The sequence below is a fragment of the Oncorhynchus masou genome, chromosome 1 (assembly GCF_036934945.1).
Source record: "Oncorhynchus masou masou isolate Uvic2021 chromosome 1, UVic_Omas_1.1, whole genome shotgun sequence".
NCBI lineage: Eukaryota > Metazoa > Chordata > Actinopteri > Salmoniformes > Salmonidae > Oncorhynchus > Oncorhynchus masou.
In genome coordinates this window covers 70,841,317-70,868,063 of record NC_088212.1, presented here as the reverse complement: position 1 = coordinate 70,868,063, position 26,747 = coordinate 70,841,317, and the positions used below count along the sequence as shown (strand labels likewise).

General features: G+C 48.2%; 1 protein-coding gene across 1 annotated transcript in view; it reads left to right on the top strand.

The window, feature by feature from the left end:
• LOC135549982 (genetic suppressor element 1-like) overlaps positions 1-26,747 on the top strand; it is a 446,019-nt gene that overhangs the window by 403,436 nt on the left and 15,836 nt on the right. The window contains 6 exon segments of the mRNA XM_064980399.1: positions 2,647-2,855; positions 18,654-18,820; positions 19,053-19,244; positions 20,442-20,621; positions 23,824-24,191; positions 24,371-24,701. Coding sequence (XP_064836471.1) covers positions 2,647-2,855; positions 18,654-18,820; positions 19,053-19,244; positions 20,442-20,621; positions 23,824-24,191; positions 24,371-24,701 — 1,447 coding nt within the window.

The following is a 26,747-nucleotide window of genomic DNA, read 5'->3' as shown; positions in this document are numbered from 1 at the left end:
GTAACATGTCATGTAACAAGGCTGTATAGTAATAATGACTGTGTGGTTCAGCTCTGTCTAGTAACATGTCATGTAACAAGGCTGTATAGTAATAATGACTGTGTGGTTCAGCTGTCTAGTAACATGTCATGTAACAAGGATATATAGTAATAATGACTGTGTGGTTTAGCTCTCACTAGTAACATGTCATGTAACAAGGCTGTATAGTAATAATGACTGTGTGGTTCAGCTGTCTAGTAACATGTCATGTAACAAGGCTGTATAGTAATAATGACTGTGTGGTTCAGCTGTCTAGTAACATGTCATGTAACAAGGCTGTATAGTAATAATGACTGTGTGGTTCAGCTCTCACTAGTAACATGTCATGTAACAAGGCTGTATAGTAATAATGACTGTGTGGTTCAGCTCTCACTAGTAACATGTCATGTAACAAGGCTGTATAGTAATAATGACTGTGTGGTTCAGCTCTGTCTAGTAACATGTCATGTAACAAGGCTGTATAGTAATAATGACTGTGTGGTTCAGCTCTGTCTAGTAACATGTCATGTAACAAGGCTGTATAGTAATAATGACTGTGTGGTTCAGCTGTCTAGTAACATGTCATGTAACAAGGCTGTATAGTATAGTGCCCCAGGACTACTTGACATGATGACTCCTTGCTGTCCCCAGTCCACCTGGCCGTGCTGCTGCTCCAGTTTCAACTGTTCTGCCTTATTATTATTCGACCATGCTGGTCATTTATGAACATTTGAACATCTTGGCCATGTTCTGTTATAATCTCTACCCGGCACAGCCAGAAGAGGACTGGCCACCCCACATAGCCTGGTTCCTCTCTAGGTTTCTTCCTAGGTTTTGGCTTTTCTAGGGAGTTTTTCCTAGCCACCGTGCTTCTACACCTGCATTGCTTGCTGTTTGGGGTTTTAGGCTGGGTTTCTGTACAGCACTTTGAGATATCAGCTGATGTACGAAGGGCTATATAAATAAATTTGATTTGATTTGATTTAGTAATAATGATTGTGTGGTTCAGCTGTCTAGTAACATGTCATGTAACAAGGCTGTATAGTAATAATGACTGTGTAGTTCAGCTCTGTCTAGTAACATGTCATGTAACAAGGCTATATAGTAATAATGACTGTGTGGTTCAGCTGTCTAGTAACATGTCATGTAACAAGGCTGTATAGTAATAATGACTGTGTGGTTCAGCTGTCTAGTAACATGTCATGTAACAAGGCTATATAGTAATAATGACTGTGTGGTTCAGCTGTCACTAGTAACATGTCATGTAACAAGGCTGTATAGTAATAATGACTGTGTGGTTCAGCTCTGTCTAGTAACATGTCATGTAACAGGGCTGTATAGTAATAATGACTGTGTGGTTCAGCTCTGTCTAGTAACATGTCATGTAACAAGGATATATAGTAATAATGACTGTGTGGTTCAGCTGTCACTAGTAACATGTCATGTAACAGGGCTGTATAGTAATAATGACTGTGTGGTTCAGCTCTGTCTAGTAACATGTCATGTAACAAGGATATATAGTAATAATGACTGTGTGGTTCAGCTGTCACTAGTAACATGTCATGTAACAAGGCTGTATAGTAATAATGACTGTGTGGTTCAGCTCTGTCTAGTAACATGTCATGTAACAAGGCTGTATAGTAATAATGACTGTGTGGTTCAGCTCTGTCTAGTAACATGTCATGTAACAAGGCTGTATAGTAATAATGACTGTGTGGTTCAGCTCTGTCTAGTAACATGTCATGTAACAAGGCTGTATAGTAATAATGACTGTGTGGTTCAGCTCTGTCTAGTAACATGTCATGTAACAAGGCTGTATAGTAATAATGACTGTGTGGTTCAGCTCTGTCTAGTAACATGTCATGTAACAAGGCTGTATAGTAATAATGACTGTGTGGTTCAGCTCTCACTAGTAACATGTCATGTAACAAGGCTGTATAGTAATAATGACTGTGTGGTTCAGCTCTGTCTAGTAACATGTCATGTAACAAGGCTGTATAGTAATAATGACTGTGTGGTTCAGCTGTCTAGTAACATGTCATGTAACAAGGCTGTATAGTAATAATGACTGTGTGGTTCAGCTGTCTAGTAACATGTCATGTAACAAGGCTGTATAGTAATAATGACTGTGTGGTTCAGCTGTCTAGTACCATGTCATGTAACAAGGCTGTATAGTAATAATGACTGTGTGGTTCAGCTGTCACTAGTAACATGTCATGTAACAAGGCTGTATAGTAATAATGACTGTGTGGTTCAGCTGTCTAGTAACATGTCATGTAACAAGGCTGTATAGTAATAATGACTGTGTGGTTCAGCTGTCTAGTACCATGTCATGTAACAAGGCTGTATAGTAATAATGACTGTGTGGTTCAGCTGTCACTAGTAACATGTCATGTAACAAGGCTGTATAGTAATAATGACTGTGTGGTTCAGCTGTCTAGTAACATGTCATGTAACAAGGCTGTATAGTAATAATGACTGTGTTGTTCAGCTGTCTAGTAACATGTCATGTAACAAGGCTGTATAGTAATAATGACTGTGTGGTTCAGCTGTCTGGTAACATGTCATGTAACAAGGCTGTATAGTAATAATGCAACTGTAATAATGTCCTCTCTTCTCTCTCCATAGCTGGCTCGTCCATCAGTAGTGAGTCGTCTCCGGTCTCGTCCCCAGCCACCAACCACAGTTCTCCGGTTAGCACACCCAAGAGAGGCCCCCTGGGCCAAGGGCCTGTCCTGGCGCCACCTGGCGGCCACAGTGTGCCAAGCACCCCGCCCGTCGTCACCATTGCCCCCACCAAGACCAGCAACGGCCTCTGGAGGAGCGAGGCACGCCAGGTAAGACTAGACACAAACAGAGACAATCACACACAGAGACAGACAAACATACACAGAGACAGACAAACATACACAGAGACAGACAAACATACACAGAGACAGACAAACATACACAGAGACAGACAAACACACTGTATGTACTTGCTCTAGCTGTCTCCCCTCCTCTCTCTGTCATCTTTCTCTTTTCACATCTTATTGCCTGTTGCGTCCTTTGTGTTTTCAACCACTCTATATTTTCATCCATCTTTCAGCCCAGTCAAAGCAATGTTTCAACCTCTGTCCCTGGAGAGAGATCTAGTACAAAGAGGCTGCCTACATACACACACAAGCTCTCGAGGGATTAGCGGACTTCTAGGCTGGCCTGTAACCCATGGCATGGCAGAATGTACGTGACATATGTACATGTGACATAGCTGGCGGCTCTGCGAATGCCTCCTCCCCCCTCCTCTCACCCACCCCCCGCCCCCTTCACCCTCCTCCCCCTCTTCTCACCCTCCTCTCTCTGTGTGTTAAACAATGCCAGCTGCCACCAGGCCACCGAGGTGACAATCTTAACGGCAGCCAACATCTGTGCCGCCTCGAGCCCCCCCCCGCCGGTCCTATTTTATAAACACCGACCCCAGACCTATCCTCAGCCCTAGCTTTATAACCACAGCTCCAGCCTCATTCTAACCCCCAGTCCAGGCCTTGTTCTAACCCCCAGTCCTATGCCAGTCCAAGCCTTGTTCTAACCCCCAGTCCCAGCCCAGTCCAAGCCTTGTTCTAACCCCCAGTCCTATGCCAGTCCAAGCCTTGTTCTAACCCCCAGTCCTATGCCAGTCCAAGCCTTGTTCTAACCCCCAGTCCCAGCCCAGTCCAAGCCTTGTTCTAACCCCCAGTCCTATGCCAGTCCAAGCCTTGTTCTAACCCCCAGTCCTATGCCAGTCCAAGCCTTGTTCTAACCCCCAGTCCTATGCCAGTCCAAGCCTTGTTCTAACCCCCAGTCCTATGCCAGTCCAAGCCTTGTTCTAACCCCCAGTCCTATGCCAGTCCAAGCCTTGTTCTAACCCCCAGTCCCAGCCCAGTCCAAGCCTTGTTCTAACCCCCAGTCCTATGCCAGTCCAAGCCTTGTTCTAACCCCCAGTCCCAGCACAGTCCAAGCCTTGTTCTAACCCCCAGTCCCAGCCCAGTCCAAGCCTTGTTCTAACCCCCAGTCCCAGCCCAGTCCAAGCCTTGCATCCCACCCCTCCAACCCCTCAGGGCCTCAGCAGTCAAGTGTGTCCCCTGCCCATCTGCCCCCCTTCCCCTCATGCTGACTGACCCAGTGTGTGTGTATGTGTGTGTGTAGCTGCTAGCTTTGATAAGGAGTGGATTATGGATTATGGCTTCCCTCTAAACCCTCTTACCGCAGCTCTGGGTCTAATGGTGGAGGGCAGAGGAGCAGCACAGCACTCCTCAACACTCCCTATGCAACACTCCTCAACACTCCTAAAACACTCCCTATGCAACACTCCCTATGCAACACTCCTCAACACTCCTCAACACTCCATATGCAACACTCCTCAACACTCCTAAAACACTCCCTATGCAACACTCCCTATGCAACACTCCTCAACACTCTTAAAACACTCCCTATGCAACACTCCTCAACACTCCCTATGCAACACTCCTCAACACTCCTGAAACACTCCCTATGCAACACTCCTCAACACTCCTGAAACACTCCCTATGCAACACTCCTCAACACTCCTGAAACACTCCCTATGCAACACTCCTCAACACTCCTGAAACACTCCCTATGCAACACTCCTCAACACTCCTGAAACACTCCCTATGCAACACTCCTCAACACTCCTTATGCAACACTCCCTATGCAACACTCCTCCACACTCCCTATGCAACACTCCTCAACACTCCTCAACGCTCTCTATGCAACACTCCTCAACACTCCTAAAACACTCCCTATGAAACAGTCCTCAACACTCCCTATGCAACACTCCTCAACACTCCTCCACACTCCCTATGCAACACTCCTCAACACTCCGCAACAATCCCTATGCAACAATCCTTAACACTCCCTATGCAACATTCATCAGCACTCCTCAACACTCCCTATGCAACACTCCTCAACACTCCCTATGCAACACTCCTCAACAATTCTCAACACTTCCCAACACTCCCTATGCAACACTCCTCAACACTTCTCAACACTCCCTATGCAACACTCCTCATCACTCTTAAAACATTCTTTATGCAACACTCCTCAACACTCCTCAACACTTCTCAACACTCCTCAACACTTCTCAACACTCCCTATGCAACACTCCTCATCACTCTTAAAACATTCTTTATGCAACACTCCTCAACACTCCTCAACACTTCTCAACACTCCTCAACACTTCTCAACACTCCCTATGCAACACTCCTCAACTCTTCTCAACACTCCTCAACAGTCCCTATGCAACACTCCTCAACACTTCTCAACACTCCTCAACACTCCTCAACACTCCCTATGCAACACCCCTCAACACTTCTCAACACTCCCTATGCGACACTCCTCAACACTCCCTATACAACACTCCTCAATACTTCTCAACACTCCCTATGCAACACTCATCAACACTCCTCAACACTTCTCAACACTCGCTATATAACACTCCTCAACACTCCTCATGCGACACTCCTCAACACTTCTCAACACTCCCTATACAACACTCCTCAACACTTCTCAACACTCCCTATACAACACTCCTCAACAATCCTCAACACTCCCTATGCGACACTCCTAAACACTCCCTCTTCAACACTCCTCAACACTTCTCAACACTCAACACTTCTCAACACTCCTCAACACACCCTATGCAACACTTCTCAACAATCCTCAACACTCCCTATGCGACACTCCTCAACACTCCCTATGCAGCACTCCTAAACACTCCCTCTTCAACACTCCTCAACACTTCTCAACACTCAACACTTCTCAACACTCCTCAACACACCCTATGCAACACTTCTCAACACACCTCAACAGTCCCTATGCAACACTCCTCAACACTCCTCAACACTCCCTATACAACACTCCTCAACACTTCTCAACACTTCTCAACACTCCCTATACAACACTCCTCAACAATCCTCAACACTCCCTATGCGACACTCCTAAACACTCCCTCTTCAACACTCCTCAACACTTCTAGTGACACTCCTCAACACTCCCTATGCGACACTCCTCAACACTCCCTATGCAGCACTCCTCAACACTCCCTCTTCAACACTCCTCAACACTTCTCAACACTCAACACTTCTCAACAGACCTCAACAGTCCCTATGCAACACTTCTCAACACTCCCTATGCAACACTTCTCAACACTCCTCAACACTCCTCAACACTTCTCAACACTCCCTATACAACACTCCTCAACACTCCCTATGCAATACTCCTCAGCACTCCTCAACACTTCTCAACACTCCCTATGCGACACTTCTCAACATTCCTCAACACTCCCTATACAACACTCCTCAGCACTCCTCAACACTTCTCAACACTCCTCAACACTCCACAGCAACAGATGTTGAATGTCTCCCTGGAGACCGAGGAAGTGAGAAGGATGGAGGAGAGAGAGTGAGGGGTGATGGGGTTCAGAGATGGGGGTCAGCTCGCCCCTCTGTGTGGGAGCCATCTCGGCCCTATGATCTTGCCCCCTCCCGCCCCGCCCATGTGCCCCTTCACCTCAAGCATAGCATAGCATAGAGGGTTAGCCAGAGCCCCTATGGGTGGGAGGGGAGGGAGAAGTGATGTCATCCTGTCACAACCCTGTCATCACCTTCCTTGCCTTAGAGGAAAGAGAGAGGGGTGAGCAGAGAGAGAGAGAAAGGGATAGTGATAGGCAGAGAGGGGCACAGACCTTCTGCTCCCACACACACTGACACACACACTCATATACATTTTCTCCTTCACAGAGTCACATTCACCCTGTTAATCTTTGGGGTGAAGTGGCTCCAGCTAGTTCTTGAGATGCACTCTGTTCCAGTGTATGTGTGTGTTTGCAGGGTCATTCTGGGAGAGAGAAGGTTGTGTTGGGGGGTTTCCGGTGCCTCTGACAGCTTGAGGCCACCCAGCTGAAGGAGGGGGGCGAGCGGAAGTCTAGTGGGTGAGAGGTGGGCGGGGGTAAGAGGGGTGAGACAGAGGGGGGGCTAGCATCAGACTGTCTCCCCTGTTTACTCTATACTGCTCAAGCGAACACATGAAGCCCTGCCGTCACACAGACCCACAATGCGCAGGGTCAAGCACACACCTACGCTCTCTCACTCTCTCACTCACTCACACTTTCTCTCTCTCAAAAAACATCCCTCAGTATTGCAGACAAAGGAAGCTCTGCCGGCCCTCTGTTTTTATCCCTAATCACCAGCGAGGGAGGGGGGGGGGGGGGGTTGGGGAGCCAACATTTTAGTAAGGTTTGAACATCCCTAACGCCCACAGCTCTGCCCCTGCCCCCACCTCTCCTCTTCCCCTTCTCCCCGTATTCTCTCTTAGTGCTGTCTATTCAATTAGTTCCTAGCCCGGACTGTGCTGTGCTGTGAACTGACCTCAGGCCCCCAGCTTGCATAAGTCAGCAGAAATGAGGGCCGAGGTTAGAGACACACAGAGAGAGTCAGGGCTAGAACCACTCAGACACTAGCAGGGCCTGGGTTAGAGGCCTGGGTTAGAGGTCTGGGTTAGAGATTTGGGTTAGAGGCCTGGGTTAGAGGCCTGGGTTAGAGGTCTGGGTTAGAGGCAGGGTTACTGGGACTTGGGGCCTGGAGACCATGCTGGGTTAAAACTAGAGGTCGACCGATTAATCAGAATGGCCGATTAATTAGGGCCGATTTCAAGTTTTCATAACAATCGGAAATCTGTATTTTTGGACACCGATTTGGCAGATTTAAAAAAATATTAAATTGTTATTTTACACCTTTATTTAACTAGGCAAGTCAGTTAAGAAAACATTCTTATTTCCAATGACGGCCTAGGAACGGTGGGTTAACTGCTTTGTTCAGGGGCAGAACGACATATTTTGACCTTGTCAGCTCGGGGATTCGTTTTTGCAACCTTCCGGTTACTAGTCCAATGCTCTAACCACCTGCCTTACATTGCACTCCACGAGGAGCCTGCATGGCAGGCTGACTACCTGTTACACGGGGGCATCAAGAAGCCAAGGTAAGTTGGCATTAAAATTATAAAAAACAATCAATCTTCACATAATCACTTGTTAACTACACATGGTTGATGAGATTACTAGTTTATCTAGCGTGTCCTGCGTTGCATATAATCGATACGGTGCCTGTTAATTTCTCATTGAATCACAGCCTACTTCGCGAAACGGGTGATGATTTAACACTGTCGTTGCACCAAACCTGACCATAAACATCAATGCCTTTCTTTAAAATCAATACACAAGTATATATTTCTAAACCTGCATATTTAGTTAATATTGCCTGCTGACATGAATCTCTTTTAATTAGGGAAATTGGGTCACTTCTCTTGCGTTCTGTGAAGGCCGTTCATTGAAAATAAGAATGTGTTCTTAACTGACTTGCCTAGTTAAATAACATTGTCACGCTCTGACCTTAGTTCTTTTGTTATGTCTTTGTTTTAGTATGGTCAGGGCGAGAGTTGGGTGGGTTGTCTATGTTAGTTTTTCTATGATTTGCTATTTCTGTGTTTGGCCTGGTATGGTTCTCAATCAGAGGCAGCTGTCAATCGTTGTCCCTGATTGAGAACCATATTTAGGTAGCCTGTTTTCTATTGTGGTTTGTGGGTGATTATTTTCTGTTTTCTGTTGTGTGTCTGCACCAGCCATGACTGTTTTCGGTCGTTTCTCTTTGTTATTTTGTTATTTCCGTGTTCATCCTAATAAATATGGACACGTGCCACGCTGCACCTTGGTCCTCCTCTTCTCCTTCATACGACGACCGTGACCAAAGTTGTAAAACAATAAAATAATAATCTGCCAAATCGGTGTCCAAAAATACCGATTTCCGATTGTTATGAAAACTTGAAATCGGCCCTAATTAATCTGCCATTACGATTAATTGGTCGACCACTAGTGTGTATGTGCATCAGTGTGTGTCACGATCATTGGTTGAATTAATGGACCAAGACGCAGCATGCTAGAGTTCCACATGTTTATTTGATGAAACTCACAGAAAACAATAAAGCGCAAAAACGAAACGTGAAGCCAATGTAGTGCTCACAGGCAACGAGACATAGACAAGATCCCACAACAACCCAGTGGGAAAAGGCTGCCTAAATATGATACCCAATCAGAGACAACGATAGACAGCTGCCTCTGATTGGGAACCATACCAGGCCAACATAGATATATAATAACCTAGATAACCCACCCTAGTCACACCCCGACCTAACCAAAATAGAGAATAAAAAGGATCTCTAAGGTCAGGGCGTGACAGTGTGTGATGATCTGTGTGAGTTTGTGTGTGTGTGTATTATCCTGTGTGTGTGTGTGTGTGTGTGTGTGTGTGTGTGTGTGTGTGTGTGTGTGTGTGTGTGTGTGTGTGTGTGTGTGTGTGTGTGTGTGTGTGTGTGTGTGTGTGTGTGTGTGTTGCCTCTCAGTGTGTGTTAGGAGGGTTGATTAGTGCCTCCCTGGCTTAGGAATGAGACTTGGGCAGAGTGAGATGGGAGGCGAGGGCAGGGTGAGAGGGGAGGTGAGGGCAGGATGAGAGGGGAGGCGAGGGTGAGAAGGGAGGAGAGGGTGAGAAGGGAGGGGAGGATGAGATGGGAGGCGAGGGCAGGGTGAGAGGGGAGGGGAGGGCAGGGCAGGGTGAGAGGGGAAGCGAGGGGAGGGGAGAGGAGGCGAGTGGAGGGTGAGAGGGGAGGGTGTGCTGGGTTGGTATTTTGCTTCAATGACTGCAGGAGTCTGTTCCCACTGCTGTCTGTAATTGCTTTTTAATTGCCAATTTAGATTCATGGCTCCATCAGAAAGGCGTAAATGAGCCTCCCATACGCGGGGTCTCCCACCCCTCACCAGGGGGCTGCCAGGGCCCAGGCTTACACAGAGGGGGCAGCCTGGGTGTGAAGGTGTGTGTGCCTGTGTGTGTGTGTTCCACTGTGTTTGTGTGGCTAAATGAAAGTATCCGTATCAGATTGTTTTTGTTGCTCAGTGTGAGTCTGAGAAATAAGGGTCACATTTTTGGGGTGAAGCCTCCAGCAGGGCTAAAGGTCAGGGAAAGATGGTGTGTGTGTGGGGGGGTGGGGTCATCCTGTCAGCCCAGCACACAAACAGCAAGAGCAGAGTTCTCCATCATCATTAGAGAGGCCCCTTAGTGACACACATACACACAGCCCAGTAGCAGCAGGCGCCATGCAGTGAGTCTTTTGTCTCTCAGCCTGTGTTTGTCAGACAGTCTCTATTCATCTCTGTTCTGCCTCCTGTCTGCCAGTAAAGTCATCCCAACAGCTCCTCAATAGTCTGTGTGTTGTACTGGCTGATTGCTTCTGTTCTAGTGTAGGATGGTTTAGCAGGCTCTGATAACTGGTGTTGTTTCTCATATAGAGTAGGAGAGAGAGAGAGAGAAAGACGAGAGAGAGAGAGGAGAGAGAGAGACAGAGAGAGAGAGAGACAGAGAGAGAGAGAGAGAGAGAGAGGGAGAGAGAGGAGAGAGAGGGAGAGAGAGGGAGAGAGAGGAGAGAGAAATGGGTTGAGGCGGAGGTCAACAGAGAGAGAGGAGTAGAGAGAGGTCTGTGCCTCAAAGGGGGTCAGTGCTCAGTGCTCTAACCCTGCTCCTGTTGACTCCTGTGGACTCATGTTGACTCATGTGGACTCTGCAGCCCGGTTTATGGGGAGGGGTGGGGGGTGAATGTTCTGCTCCACTGAGAGCAGAACACTCAGACAAAAGACACAGGGTGCACAGTCAACCATCCTCTCAAGACACACACACACACACACACACACACACACACACGCAGGTTGTAGACAGGCGCTACGGGAACCTCTTTTATTTTTGATTTGCTTTGGCCCAAGATGCATCTGCCTCTGAGACTCAACTGAGTCTGTGCGTGTGTGTGTGGGTACATCTGTGAGTGTGTATTTGTGTGTGTAAACAAGCTTTGGAGGAGAGAGCACCCAGTCAATGGCAGTAGTGTAACTTGGCCACCAGAGGGCATGTTATATTCTATTTCATATATTTTTTTCTTTCTTTGTTTGAGATACAGTATAACATCCATTGTACTATAATGTAGAGGAATCATATACACTCTAACACCTGGATATGTTTATTTTTGAACCATTCCATTGTAGATTTTGCTTTATGTTTTGGATCATTGTCTTGTTGGAAGACAAATCTCCGTCCCAGTCTCAGGTCTTTTGCAGACTCCATCAGGTTTTCTTCCAGAATGGTCCTGTATTTGGCTCCATCCATCTTCCTATCAATTTTAACCATCTTCCCTGTCCCTGCTGAAGAAAAGCAGGCCCAAACCATGATGCTGCCACCACCATGTTTGACAGTGGGTATGGTGTCTTCAGGGTGATGAGCTGTGTTGCTTTTACGCCAAACATAACGTTTTGCATTGTTGCCAAAAAGTGCAATTTTGGTTTCATCTGACCAGAGCACCTTCTTCCACATGTTTGGTGTGTCTCCCAGGTGGCTTGTGGCAAACTTTAAACAACACTTTTTATGGATATCTTTAAGAAATGGCTTTCTTCTTGCCACTCTTCCATAAAGGCCAGATTTGTGCAATATACGACTGATTGTTGTCCTATGGACAGAGTCTCCCACCAAAGCTGTAGATCTCTGCAGTTCATCCAGAGTGATCATGGGCCTCTTGGCTGCATCTCTGATCAGTCTTCTCCTTGTATGAGCTGAAAGTTTAGAGGGACGGCCAGGTCTTGGTAGATTTGCAGTGGTCTGATACTCATTCCATTTCAATATTATCGCTTGCACAGTGCTCCTTGGGATGTTTAAAGCTTGGGAAATCTTTTTGTATCCAAATCCGGCTTTAAACTTCTTCACAACAGTATCTCGGACCTGCCTGGTGTGTTCCTTGTTCTTCATGATGCTCTCTGCGCTTTTAACGGACCTCTGAGACTATCACAATGCAGGTGCATTTATATGGAGACTTGATTACACACAGGTGGATTGTATTTATCATCATTAGTCATTTAGGTCAACATTGGATCATTCAGAGATCCTCACTGAACTTCTGGAGAGAGTTTGCTGCACTGAAAGTAAAGGGGCTAAATAATTTTGCACGCCCAATTTTTCAGTTTTTGATTTGTTAAAAAAGTTTGAAATATCCAATAAATGTCGTTCCACTTCATGATTGTGTCCCACTTGTTGTTGATTCTTCACAAAAAAATACAGTTTTATATCTTTATGTTTGAAGCCTGAAATGTGGCAAAAGGTCGCAAAGTTCAAGGGGGCCGAATACTTTCGCGAGGCACTGTATCTACCTAAATTACCCTGCACCCCTACACATCGGCTTGGTACTGATACCCCGTGTATATATCCAAGTTATCCTTACTCATTGCGTATTTATTCCTTGAGTTTTTATCTGTCTATTTTTTAAATACATTTTTCTCTGCGCTGTTGGGAAGGGCCTGTAAGTAAGCCTTTCACTGTTCGTTTACACCTGTTGTTTACCAAGCATGTGACAAATAAAATGTCATTTGATTCATTAGAAAATGATTTGGTGTTAATCTGTCTTTGAAATTGGTCATCGGTTGAAGTCACTGCATTTTCATTTTAGGAACAGAACTGATGTAACTGTGAAACAAATAATCATTTTGGAAGGACACATTTTAAAATACCATTTTCAACATGGCTGCCTGTTATCAACACTAATCAGGCTCATGTTAAAAACAATGAAAAGACATTCTTCCCAGCACACTCTGTGGGGTCATGATTGAATCCAGATGCATCAGAACAGCCGGATGAGAGGCAGATAAAAGACACAAATCCTCTTTTCCTGGTGGCTCTCTAACAGATGTTGTTTAAAAATAGACGCTGCCATTTCACAATGGTGACTAGCGAGGAGACAGACAGACAGGCAGGCACTGCCACACCAACGTAGCGTACCCTCTCTCCTTGATTTATAGGGATATTTGGGGCTAGGCGTGGCTAGCTCTGTTCTCTCTGTGCTAATACGTAATATGGCGCTCAGTAGGACAGGTGGAGAGATGGGCACTGTGTGGTGTGTGCGTGTGTGTGTGTGTGTGTGTGTGTGTGTGTGTGTGTGTGTGTGTGTGTGTGTGTGTGTGTGTGTGTGTGTGTGTGTGTGTGTGTGTGTGTGTGTGTGTCAGCAAGTTAGGGCGAGATGGGCTAAATGTCAGCAGCCTGCTAATAGGCAGCCTGTACTGTCAGACAGCCACCGTTTACCGTTCCATGGATAGAGATGAAGGGGGAGAGGGAGGGAGGAGGAAGCAGAGGAAGAGAGAGGTTTGAAGAAGGAGGGTGGAGGAGGATGGAGGGAGAGGCAGAGGAAGAGAGAGGGTTGAAGAAGGAGGGTGGATGAGGATTGAGGGAGAGCGGGAGGGGGGAGGAGGCAGGGGAAGAGAGAGGGTTGAAGAAGGAGGGTGGATGAGGATGGAGGGAGAGCGGGAGGGGGGAGGAGGCAGGGGAAGAGAGAGGGTTGAAGAAGGAGGGTGGATGAGGATGGAGGGAGAGCGGGAGGGGGGAGGAGGCAGGGGAAGAGAGAGGGTTGAAGAAGGAGGGTGGATGAGGATGGAGGGGGAGGCAGAGGAAGAGAGAGGGTTGAAGAAGGAGGGTGGATGAGGATGGAGGGGGAGGCAGAGGAAGAGAGAGGGTTGAAGAAGGAGGGTGGATGAGGATGGAGGGGGAGCGGGAGGGAGGAGGAGGCAGGGGAAGAGAGAGGGTTGAAGAGGATGGAGGGGGAGCGGGAGGAGGAGGCAGAGGAAGAGAGAGGGTGAAGAAGGAGGGTGGATGAGGATGGAGGGGGAGGCAGAGGAAGAGAGAGGGTTGAAGAAGGAGGGTGGATGAGGATGGAGGGAGAGCGGGAGGGAGGATGAGGCAGGGGAAGAGAGAGGGTTGAAGAAGGAGGGTGGATGAGGATGGAGGGGGAGCGGGAGGGAGGAGGAGGCAGGGGAAGAGAGAGGGTTGAAGAAGGAGGGTGGATGAGGATGGAGGGAGAGCGGGAGGGAGGATGAGGCAGGGAAGAGAGAGGGTTGAAGAAGGAGGGTGGATGAGGATGGAGGGGGAGCGGGAGGGAGGAGGAGGCAGGGGAAGAGAGAGGGTTGAAGAAGGAGGGTGGATGAGGATGGAGGGAGAGCGGGAGGGGGGAGGAGGCAGGGGAAGAGAGAGGGTTGAAGAAGGAGGGTGGATGAGGATGGAGGGGGAGGCAGAGGAAGAGAGAGGGTTGAAGAAGGAGGGTGGGTGAGGATGGAGGGGGAGCGGGAGGGAGGAGGAGGCAGGGGAAGAGAGAGGGTTGAAGAAGGAGGGTGGATGAGGATGGAGGGGGAGGCAGAGGAAGAGAGAGGGTTGAAGAAGGAGGGTGGATGAGGATGGAGGGGGAGCGGGAGGGAGGAGGAGGCAGGGGAAGAGAGAGGGTTGAAGAAGGAGGGTGGATGAGGATGGAGGGGGAGCGGGAGGGAGGAGGAGGCAGGGGAAGAGAGAGGGTTGAAGAAGGAGGGTGGATGAGGATGGAGGGGGAGCGGGAGGGAGGAGGAGGCAGGGGAAGAGAGAGGGTTGAAGAGGATGGAGGGGGAGCGGGCCTCTCTGATTTTGAGTTCTTTTGACATATCTGAACCACTTTTCCAGTTGGCTGCTCATCGGGGAGGGAGAGCCCACCTCCCTGACGCTAACACATCCATTAGGGCAGGAGGGGGGACTGGGGAGGCGCGGCATGGCGTGGGGGTTTGGGGCGAGGGACAGGGGCCACTCTGCCTGGCTGCTCAGTGAAGCATGTTAAACAACAACGAGGGGCAAACATTAGAGGCATTTAATATGAAATGTTAGTCTGTCAGTGTCACCCCAGGTCATTGGCTGGGAGAGGGGGTAGGGGTAATGGTTTGAAGGGGTGAGCATAATGGGACAGGAGGTTGGGGTAAATGGGACTAAATGGGATGTATTTTCTCAGTGACAGCGGAAAGAGACACACACACACACTCACACACATACTGTACACACACACAAACATACTATACACACACAGTGATGTAGAAAAACCTACCGTTATTCCCAGGGATCCAAGGGGTTAATTTAGCAGGGTACCTTCCTACCTCCTCCCCCTGCCATTGTACGTGTTTCAATGGCAACAGTACCCTAGCTCTTACCTCTCCTATTATCTGGTGTGGGGAGAGGAGGGTGCAGAAGAGAGGGAATAACCACTCTCATCCCTGGGCATTCTCGACCATCATCCTCTCCCTACCTCTTTCTACCCTCTCTTCCGTTTCTCTCCAAGAGCCCTTGAATGATGCTTTTCTCCCTCTCCCTCTCTCTATACCCTGGACTAAATACTGTTATTCTCCCTCTCCCTCTCTCCATACCCTGGACTAAATACTGTTATTCTCCCTCTCCCTCTATCCATACCCTGGACTAAATACTGTTCTTCTCCCTCTCCCTCTCTCCATACCCTGGACTAAATACTGTTATTCTCCCTCTCCCTCTCTCCATACCCTGGACTAAATTATGTTATTCTCCCTCTCCCTCTCTCCATACCCTGGACTAAATACTGTTCTTCTCCCTCTCCCTCTCTCCATACCCTGGACTAAATACTGTTCTTCTCCCTCTCCCTCTCTCCATACCCTGGACTAAATACTGTTCTTCTCCCTCTCCCTCTCTCCATACCCTGGACTAAATACTGTTCTTCTCCCTCTCCCTCTCTCCATACCCTGGACTAAATACTGTTATTCTCCCTCTCCCTCTCTCCATACCCTGGACTAAATTATGTTATTCTCCCTCTCCCTCTCTCCATACCCTGGACTAAATACTGTTCTTCTCCCTCTCCCTCTCTCCATACCCTGGACTAAATACTGTTCTTCTCCCTCTCCCTCTCTCCATACCCTGGACTAAATACTGTTATTCTCCCTCTCCCTCTATCCATACCCTGGACTAAATACTGTTCTTCTCCCTCTCCCTCTCTCCATACCCTGGACTAAATACTGTTCTTCTCCCTCTCCCTCTCTCCATACCCTGGACTAAATACTGTTATTCTCCCTCTCCCTCTCTCCATACCCTGGACTAAATACTGTTCTTCTACTGTTCCTCCCTCTCCCTCTCTCCATACCCTGGACTAAATACTGTTCTTCTCCCTCTCCCTCTCTCCATACCCTGGACTAAATACTGTTCTTCTCCCTCTCCCTCTCTCCATACCCTGGACTAAATACTGTTCTTCTCCCTCTCCCTCTCTCCATACCCTGGACTAAATACTGTTCTTCTCCCTCTCCCTCTCTCCATACCCTGGACTAAATACTGTTCTTCTCCCTCTCCCTCTATCCATACCCTGGACTAAATACTGTTCTGTTTCTCCCTCTCCCTCTCTCCATACCCTGGACTAAATACTGTTCTTCTCCTCTCCCTCTCTCCATACCCTGGACTAAATACTGTTCTTCTCCCTCTCCCTCTCTCCATACCCTGGACTAAATACTGTTCTTCTCCCTCTCCCTCTCTCCATACCCTGGACTAAATACTGTTCTTCTCCCTCTCCCTCTCTCCATACCCTGGACTAAATACTGTTCTTCTCCCTCTCCCTCTATCCATACCCTGGACTAAATACTGTTCTTCTCCCTCTCCCTCTCTCCATACCCTGGACTAAATACTGTTCTTCTCCCTCTCCCTCTCTCCATACCATGGATTAAATACTGTTATTCTCCCTCTCTCCATACCCTGGACTAAGTACTGTTCTTCTCCCTCTCCCTCTCTCCATACCCTGGACTAAGTACTGTTCTTTCTTCCCTCTCTCCCCTGGACTACTGTTCTTCTCCCTCTCCCTCTCTCCATACCCTGGACTAAGTACTGTTCTTCTCCCTCTCCCTCTCTCCATACCTTGGACTAAGTACTGTTCTTCTCCCTCTCCCTCTCTCCATACCATGGACTAAATACTGTTCTTCTCCCTCTCCCTCTATCCATACCCTGGACTAAATACTGTTCTTCTCCCTCTCCCTCTCTCCATACCCTGGACTAAATACTGGTCTTCTCCCTCTCCCTCTATCCATACCCTGGACTAAATACTGTTCTTCTCCCTCTCCCTCTATCCATACCCTGGACTAAATACTGTTCTTCTCCCTCTCCCTCTCTCCATACCCTGGACTAAATACTGGTCTTCTCCCTACCCCTCTCTCCATACCCTGGACTAAATACTGGTCTTCTCCCTCTCCCTCTCTCCATACCCTGGACTAAATACTGGTCTTCTCCCTCTCCCTCTCTCCATACCCTGGACTAAATACTGGTCTTCTCCCTACCCCTCTCTCCATACCCTGGACTAAATACTGGTCTTCTCCCTACCCCTCTCTCCATACCCTGGACTAAATACTGTTCTTCTCCCTCTCCCTCTCTCCATACCCTGGACTAAATACTGGTCTTCTCCCTCTCCCTCTCTCCATACCCTGGACTAAATACTGGTCTTCTCCCTCTCCCTCTCTCCATACCCTGGACTAAATACTGGTCTTCTCTCCTCTCCCTGGACTAAATAAATCTCCATACCCTGGACTAAATACTGGTCTTCTCCCTCTCCCTCTCTCCATACCCTGGACTAAATACTGGTCTTCTCCCTCTCCCTCTCTCCATACCCTGGACTAAATACTGTCCTTCTCCCTCTCCCTCTCTCCATACCCTGGACTAAATACTGGTCTTCTCCCTCTCCCTCTCTCCATACCCTGGACTAAATACTGGTCTTCTCCCTACCCCTCTCTTCATTCCCTGGATTAAATACTGTAAGTGGATATGTAGGCTGGGACAAACCAAAGCTTCTCTGCAGGTTGCCTTTGTTGGGCTGAAACAGTGTGTGTTTATGTGTCTGTGTTGTGAGATTGGGGAAGTGATCCCATGCATGCTGCCAGGGAGAGAGAGAGAGTGAGGGGAGAGGAAGAGAGAGGGGGAGCAGATGCTGCTGTGGGCTTTGTTTTCACCGCCAGTTGATGTTCTAGCATGGCTCATCTCCAGACACACACACTCCTGCTCTGTTGTCAGGATCACAGTCAGTGTGCTGGGTAGAGGAGGCTCAGACTACTGCTTCAGTGTCTCTACCACACCTACATCATATGTCCTGAACAAAACTGTTTCCATCTGTGAAGTAAGAGAACAGTAGCAGCAGTAGAGGATGTGATGCAGTGTAAAGGAGCTCTTGTCTGCTTGGTGCTGAGGAATGTCTGTGACTGTTGATTTTCTTCCATTTCACGGTGTCCTCTTCAGAGAGCAGATGACGAGCCTTGCTTAGTATGACGAGAGCACTCAATTTCTGTGTGTGTGTGTGTGCGTGTGTGCGTGTGTGCGTGTGTGTGTGTGTGTGTGTGTGTGTGTGTGTGTGTGTGTGTGTGTGTGTGTGTGTGTGTGTGTGTGTGCGTGTGTGCGTGTGTGCGTGTGTGCGTGTGTGTGTGTGTGTGTGCGTGTGTGTGTGTGTGTGTGTGTGTGTGTGTGTGCGTGCGTGCGTGCGTGCGTGTGTGTGTGTGTGCGTGTGTGTGAGAATAGGGCCTGGGGGTGGGGGATGTTACCAGAGATAGAGAGAGGGGCCTATTCTTCCCCCCTCTCATCCCCAGGATGTGGTCCGTGTGTGTGGACAACCGTGTCGGTCACAGGCCCCCGGGAACAATTACTAAGACTGTGCTTCTCCCTCTCTCCCTCCCCTTTGTCTTTCTCACTCTCTCTCAGACTGACTCGGGCCCTCGTGGGGTCAGTAGGGAGCGTCTGGGAGCAGAGGCGCCCCACCAGCAGGAGAAAGGTGGCCCCTCAGTCCCTGCTCACCTCATAGGAAACCCCTATGCCTTTGGCCTGAGCCCCGGTGCTGTCATGCAGGACGCACGCTTCCAGCCCCTCAAGTCAGTAACACTGCCTGTACAGTACAGCGCTGACAGTACACTCTGTCCTACCCTGTCTTTTATAAGGTGTATTTATAATGATCAAATACAATTAACTAAGTAAATCCCCTCGCTTCCTATTCCCCTCCCTCCTCCCTCCTTCTCTCCCTCCTCTCCCTTCCCCTCCTTCCGTCATTATTCCTATATACTTCCTTCCCTCTCTCCCTTTCCTCCCTTCCTCTCCTCTCACCAGTCTGCCCAGGCAGCTGCCCCATGGAGTGCCCCCTGGTGGTGTACCAGAGGAGTACCTGCGGGGGTTCCGTCCCTACGCCACGGCCGAGGACCTCCGCATGCCTTCTGGACTGCCCCTGGGCCTGGACCCCGCCACCGCCGCCGCCTACTACCATCCCTCCTACCTGCCACATCCCTCCTTCGCCCCCTACAGGTGAGTCAGGACAACACTCGTTGATCTACTGCTAGGTAGCGGTGCTAACAGAACCTTTGGATTGCCTCTAGTGTTGGATACTGTTTCAGTGCTTTTAAATGACACCAATGCTAAAGCTCCAGTTAGCCCCTAGTCTTTGGTACTCTTACCGTTTCCAGTGCTTGCTAACACTCAAAGGCTAGGGATAAAAACATGCTAGCTAGTGTTTGATGTTGTTGTCAGTGGCTACTACCTCCAGGGATGTTGAAGACAGCCCCAGTTAGCCTCTAGTCTTTTTTTCTGTGGACAGACAGTTTGATGACAAGGGTTAGAATTGATGGAGACAGGTAGTGCTTAGTTTGGATTCGATCCTGTCATTTGCGGGCGTGTGTGCGTGCGCGTGTGTGTGGGTTTGATGTGCTGTCTGCTGTAGGCTATGGGACAGGGTGCATGACCGTGCTATGTCAGCAGCACAGCAGGATGAGAGGAGGGCAGAAGTCATCACACACAGCCCAGTAATGGAGTTAATGATGAGATGAGCCATGGAGAGGCAGAGACAGACAGACACAGACATCAGACTGACAACACACACACACACACACACACTCTCTGTCTCTTCTCTCTCTCTCTCTCTCCCTCTCTCTGTCTCTGTCTCTCTCTCTCTCTACCTCTCTCTCTCCCCCCCTCTTTCTCTCTCTCTCTCTCTCTCTCTCTCTCTGTGTCTCTGTCTCTCTCTCTCAAACACACACACACACACACACACACACACACACACACATACACACACACATCCAAAGAGTGAAGTGTGGCTGCTGTACAGCAGTGTGCTGTGTGGGTTTGATTGAGGTTATTTGACAGGTTGGCTGACCCTCTAATGCCCCCTCCTATGGAGACACAAAGCTCAGGTTAATGATGTAAATACTGGTTAACTGGGACACTCACACACTGTTCTATTCTCTCTCTCTCTCTTCCTTTCAACCCCACCCCTCTCTCTCTCTCTGTATCTTTTCTTTCAATTCCCTCCTCTCTGTTTCTCTCTCTCTCTCCCCTCCTCTCTGTTTCTCTCCCTCTCCCCTCCTCTCTGTTGCTCTCTCTCCCTCTCTCTCTCTCTCTCCCCCCCCCCTCTCTCTCTCTCTCTCTTTCTTTCTCTCTCTCTACCTCTCCCCCCCTCTCTCTCTCTCTCTCCCTCCCCTCTCTCTCTCTCTCTCTCTCTCTCAGGATGGATGATCCGTTCTGTCTATCAGCTCTGAGGTCACCGTTCTACCAGCTCCAAGGAGGGGGAGGCCTGCCCCCCCTGCACCCCTCTGCTGTCCACATGCACCTGCAGGGGGTCCGCTACCCTGGGGACCTCACACACGCCTCACTGTCCGCTCTGCAGTCTGAGAGACTGTCTGAAAGGTCCTGTCCTCTTCTACACACTCATACATACACACACATATAGCGTACACACACACAAAATGGGAAATTCTCTCCTTCCTTATGTCTCTCTTTCCTTCTCTCTTCCCTAATGTCTCTCTTTCCTTCTCTCTTCCCTAATGTCTCTCTTCCCTTGTCTCTTCCCTAATGTCTCTCTTTCCTTCTCTCTTCCCTAATGTCTCTCTTTCCTTCTCTCTTCCCTAATGTCTCTTTCCTTCTCTCTTCCCTAATGTCTCTTTCCTTCTCTCTTCCCTAATGTCTCTTTCCTTCTCTCTTCCCTAATGTCTCTTTCCTTCTCTCTTCCCTAATGTCTCTCTTTCCTTCTCTCTTCTCTAATGTCTCTCTTTCCTTCTCTCTTCCCTAATGTCTCTCTTCCCTTGTCTCTTCCCTAATGTCTCTCTTTCCTTCTCTCTTCCCTAATGTCTCTCTTTCCTTCTCTCTTCCCTAATGTCTCTTTCCTTCTCTCTTCCCTAATGTCTCTTTCCTTCTCTCTTCCCTAATGTCTCTTTCCTTCTCTCTTCCCTAATGTTTCTCTTTCCTTCTCTCTTCCCTAATGTCTCTCTTTCCTTCTCTCTTCCCTTATGTCTCTTTCCTTCTCTCTTCCCTTATGTCTCTCTCCTTCTCTCTTCCCTTATGTCTCTCTCCTTCTCTCTTCCCGTATGTCTCTCTTTCCTTCTCGCTTCCCTTATGTCTCTCTCCTTCTCTCTTACCTTATGTCTCTTTCCTTCTCTCTTCCCTTATGTCTCTCTCTCCTTCTCTTCCCTTATGTCTCTCTTTCCTTCTCTCTTCTCTAATGTCTCTCTTTCCTTCTCTCTTCTCTTATGTCTCTCTCTACTTCTCTTCCCTTATGTCTCTCTCTCATTCTCTCTTCCCTTATGTCTCTCTCTCCTTCTCTCTTCCCTTCTGTCTCTATTTCCTTCTCTCTTCACTAATGTCTCTCTTTCCTTCTCTCTTTCCTTGTCTCTTCCCTTCTCTCTTCCCTTATGTCTCTCTCTCCTCTCTTCTCTAATGTCTCTCTCTCCTTCTCTCTTCCCTTGTCTCTTCCCTTATGTCTATCTTTCCTTCTCTTCACTTATGTCTCTCTCTCCTTCTCTCTTCCCTAATGTCTCTCTCTCCTTCTCTCTTCCCTAATCTCTCTCTCCTTCTCTCTTCTCTTATGTCTCTCTTCCCTTGTCTCTTCCCTTATGTCTCTCTCTCCTTCTCTCTTCCCTTATGTCTCTCTCTCCTTCTCTCTTCCCTTATGTCTCTCTCTCCTTCTCTCTTCCCTTATGTCTCTCTCTCCTTCTCTCTTCTCTTATGTCTCTCTTCCCTTGTCTCTTCCCTTATGTCTCTCTTTCCTTCTCTCTTCCCTTATGTCTCTCTCTCCTTCTCTCTTCCCTTATGTCTCTCTCTCCTTCTCTCTTCTCTTATGTCTCTCTTCCCTTGTCTCTTCCCTTATGTCTCTCTTTCCTTCTCTCTTCCCTTATGTCTCTCTCTCTCTCCTCTCTTCCCTTGTCTCTTCCCTAATGTCTCTCTTTCCTTCTCTCTTCCCTAATGTCTCTCTTTCCTTCTCTCTTCCCTTATGTCTCTCTTCCCTTCTCTCTTCCCTAATGTCTCTCTTTCCTTCTCTCTTCCCTTATGTCTCTCTCTCCTTCTCTCTTCCCTTATGTCTCTCTCTCCTTCTCTCTTCCCTAATGTCTCTCTCTCCTCTCTTCCCTTCTCTCTTCCCTAATGGCTCTCTTTCCTTCTCTCTTCCCTAATGTCTCTCTCTCCTCTCTTCCCTTGTCTCTTCCCTAATGTCTCTCTCTCCTTCTCTCTTCCCTAATGTCTCTCTCTCCTCTCTTCCCTAATGTCTCTTTCCTTCTCTCTTCCCTAATGTCTCTCTTTCCTTCTCTCTTCCCTAATGTCTCTCTTTCCTTCTCTCTTCCCTTATGTCTCTCTCTCCTTCTCTCTTCCCTAATGTCTCTTTTTCCTTCTCTCTTTCCTTATGTCTCTCTCTCCTTCTCTTCCCTTATATCTCTCTTTCCTTATCTCTTCCCTTATGTCTCTCTCCTTCTCTCTTCCCTTGTCTCTCTTTCCTTCTCTCTTCCCTTATGTCTCTCTCCTTCTCTCTTCCCTTGTCTCTCTTTCCTTCTCTCTTCCCTTATGTATCTTTCCTTCTCTCTTCCCTTATGTCTCTCTCTCCTTCTCTCTTCCCTTATGTCTCTCTCTCTCCTTCTCTCTTCCCTTATGTCTCTCTCTCCTTCTCTCTTCCCTTATGTCTCTCTCTCCTTCTCTCTTCCCTTATGTCTCTCTCCTTCTCTCTTCCCTTATGTCTCTCTCTCCTTCTCTCTTCCCTTATGTCTCTCTCTCCTTCTCTCTTCCATTATGTCTCTCTCTCCTTCTCTCTTCCCGTATGTCTCTCTCTCCTTCTCTCATCCCTTGTCTCTCTCCTTCTCTCTTCCCTTATGTCTCTCTTTCCTTCTCTCATCCCTTGTCTCTCTCTCCTTCTCTTCCCTTATGTCTCTCTCTCCTTCTCTCTTCCCTTATGTCTCTTTCCTTCTCTCATCCCTTGTCTCTCTCTCCTTCTCTCTTCCCTTATGTATCTTTCCTTCTCTCTTCCCTTATGTCTCTCTCCTTCTCTCTTCCATTACGTCTCTCTCCTTCTCTCTTCCCTTATATCTCTCTCTCCTTCTCTCTTCCCTTATGTCTCTCTCTCCTTCTCTCATCCCTTGTCTCTCTCTCCTTCTCTCTTCACTTATGAATCTTTCCTTGTCTCTTCCCTTATGTCTCTCTCCTCTCTTCCCTTATGTCTCTCTCCTTCTCTCTTCCCTTATGTCTCTCTCTCCTTCTCTCTTCCCTTATGTCTCTCTCTCCTTCTCTCTTCACTTATGTATCTTTCCTTCTCTCTTCCCTTATGTCTCTCTCTCCTTCTCTCTTCCCGTATGTCTCTTTCCTTTTCTCATCCCTTGTCTCTCTCCTTCTCTCTTCCCTTGTCTCTCTCTCCTTCTCTCTTCACTTATGTCTCTCTCCTTCTCTCTTCCCTTATGTCTCTCTCTCCTTCTCTCTTCCCTTATGTCTCTCTCTCCTTCTCTCTACCCTTATGTCTCTTTCCTTCTCTCATCCCTTGTCTCTCTCTCCTTATCTCCTCCATTATGTCTCTCTCTCCTTCTCTCTTCACTTATGTCTCTCTCCTTCTCTCTTCCCCAATGTCTCTCTTCTACAGGCTCCAGATGGAAGATGAGCTCCGACAGCGAGAGAGGGAGCGCGAGCGTGAACGAGAGCGCGAGAAAGAGAGGGAGCGTGAAGCGGAGCGAGAGAAGGAGCGGGAGAGAGAAAGAGAGAGGGAGCGAGAAAGAGAGAAGGAGCTGGAGCGGGAGAGAGAGCGTGAGCGGGAGAGGGAGCGGGAGAGAGAGAAGGAGCGAGAGAGAGAGAGGGAGATGGAGAGGCAGAAGGAGAGGCAGAAGGAGAGAGTGATGAGAGAGAAGGAGCTACAGTCCAAGGCGATGGAGAGTCACTACCTGGCTGAGCTCCATGCCATGAGAGGACAGGAGGACAGAACCAAGCCTGAGAGACTCACCCTCAACCGGCCAGGTACGACACAACACCACCCCACCGTCCTTCAAACCTCTCAAGCACAGTCCTGCCTAACTTTATATTGTACCACTAAAAATATTTCCATGACCCGTGTCACCTCAATAAAAACAGTTCACATCACACTTATATAGGTCTTCAATAATCAGGATAAAAACACATTTTCCCCCTCTTCTCAGACAAAACCAAAGAGTCCGCCCTCCAAGCTCCTAAGCCAATGCCACCAGGCCTCCACTCCTCCCTGAGCCAATCACATCACGGCGTTCCCGGCCTGGTCTCTGCCCATGGCCTCTACCTGGGGCCCGGCGGCGTGGGGGCGGGTCTCACCGCCGCCATGATGCTCCAGCGGACCAATGAGGAAGAGCGCTGGTTGGCGCGGCAACGGATGCTTCGCCAGGAGAAGGAGGATCGTCAGTACCAGGTGTCAGAGTTCAGGCAGCAGGTCTTAGAGCAACACCTGGACTTGGGACGACCTGGGGAGGGAGGAGAGCTACGCTCAGACACACACAGGTTAGACACACACACATACACATACACATACACACACACACACACACACACACACATACACATACACACACACACACACACACACATACACATACACACACACATACACATACACACACACACACATACACACACACACACACACACACACACACACACACACACACATACACATACACATACACATACACATACAAATCAATTCAATCAATCAAATGTATTTATGAAGCCCTTCTTACATCAGCTGATGTCTCAAAGTGCTGTACAGAAACCCAGCCTGAAACCCCAAACAGCAAGCAATGCAGGTGTAGTTGCACAGTGGCTAGGAAAAGCTCCCTAGAAAGGCCAAAACCTAGGAAGAAACCTAGAGAGGAACCAGGCTATGAGGGGTGGCCAGTCCTCTTCTGGCTGTGCTGGGTGGAGATTATAACAGAACATGGCCAAGATGTTCAAATGTTCATAGATGACCAGCAGGGTCAAATAATAATAATCACAGTGGTTGTAGAGGGTGCATCAGGTCAGCACCTCAGGAGTAAATGTCAGTTGGCTTTTCATAGCCGATCATTCAGAGTTAGAGATAGCAGGTGTGACAGAGAGAGAGTCCAAAATCAAATCAAATGTTATTTGTCACATACACATGGTTAGCAGATGTTAATGTGAGTGTAGTGAAATGCTTGTGCTTCTAGTTCCGGCAATGCAGTAATAACCAACAAGTAATCTAACTAACAATTCCAAAACTACTGTCTTATACACACAAGTGTAAGGGGATAAAGAATATGTACATAAAGATATATGAATGAGTGATGGTACAGAGCAGCATAGGCAAGATGCAGTCGGTGGTATCGAGTACAGTATATACATATGAGATGAGTATGTAAACAAAGTGGCATAGTTAAAGTGGCTAGTGATACATGTATTACATAAAGATGCAGTAGATGATATAGAGTACAGTATATACATATACATATGAGATGAATAATGTAGGGTATGTAAACATTATATTAGGTAGCATTGTTTAAAGTGGCTAGTGATATATTTTACATCATTTCCCATCAATGCCCATTATTAAAGTTGCTGGAGTTGAGTCAGTGTGTTGGCAGCAGCCACTCAATGTTAGTGGTGGCTGTTTAACAGCCTGATGGCCTTGAGATAGAAGCTGTTTTTCAGTCTCTCTGTCCCAGCTTTGATGCACCTGTACTGACCTCGCCTTCTGGATGATAGCGGGGTGAACAGCGGGGTTACTACCCTCTCCACTACTGTTCCATCGATGTGGATAGGGGGGTGTTCCCTCTGCTGTTTCCTGAAGTCCACAATCATCTCCTTAGTATTGTTGACGTTGAGTGTGAGGTTATTTTCCTGACACCACACTCCGAGGGCCCTCACCTCCTCCCTGTAGGCCGTCTCGTCGTTGTTGGTAATCAAGCCTACCACTGTTGTGTCGTCCGCAAACTTGATGATTGAGTTGGAGGCGTGCGTGGCCACGCAGTCGTGGGTGAACAGGGAGTACAGGAGAGGACTCAGAACGCACCCTTGTGGGGCCCCAGTGTTGAGGATCAGCGGGGAGGAGATGTTGTTACCTACCCTCACCACCTGGGGGCGGCCCGTCAAGAAGTCCAGTACCCAGTTGCACAGGGCAGGGTCAAGACCCAGGGTCTCGATTTTGATGACGAGCTTGGAGTTGGTATGGTGTATGGTATGGTGTTAAATGCCGAGCTGTAGTCAATGAACAGCATTCTCACATAGGTATTCCTCTTGTCCAGATGGGTTAGGGTAGTGTGCAGTGTGGTTGAGAAACACACCAGCCAGCTGGTCTGTGCATGCTCTGAGGGTGCGGCTGGGGATGCCGTCTGGGCCTGCAGCCTTGCGAGGGTTAACACGTTTAAATGTTTTACTCACCTCGGCTGCAGTGAAGGAGAGTCCGCATGTTTTCGTTGCAGGCCGTGTCAGTGGCACTGTATTGTCCTCAAAGCTTGCAAAAAAGTTATTTAGTCTGCCTGGGAGCAAGACATCCTGGTCCGTGACGGGGCTGGTTTTCTTTTTGTAATC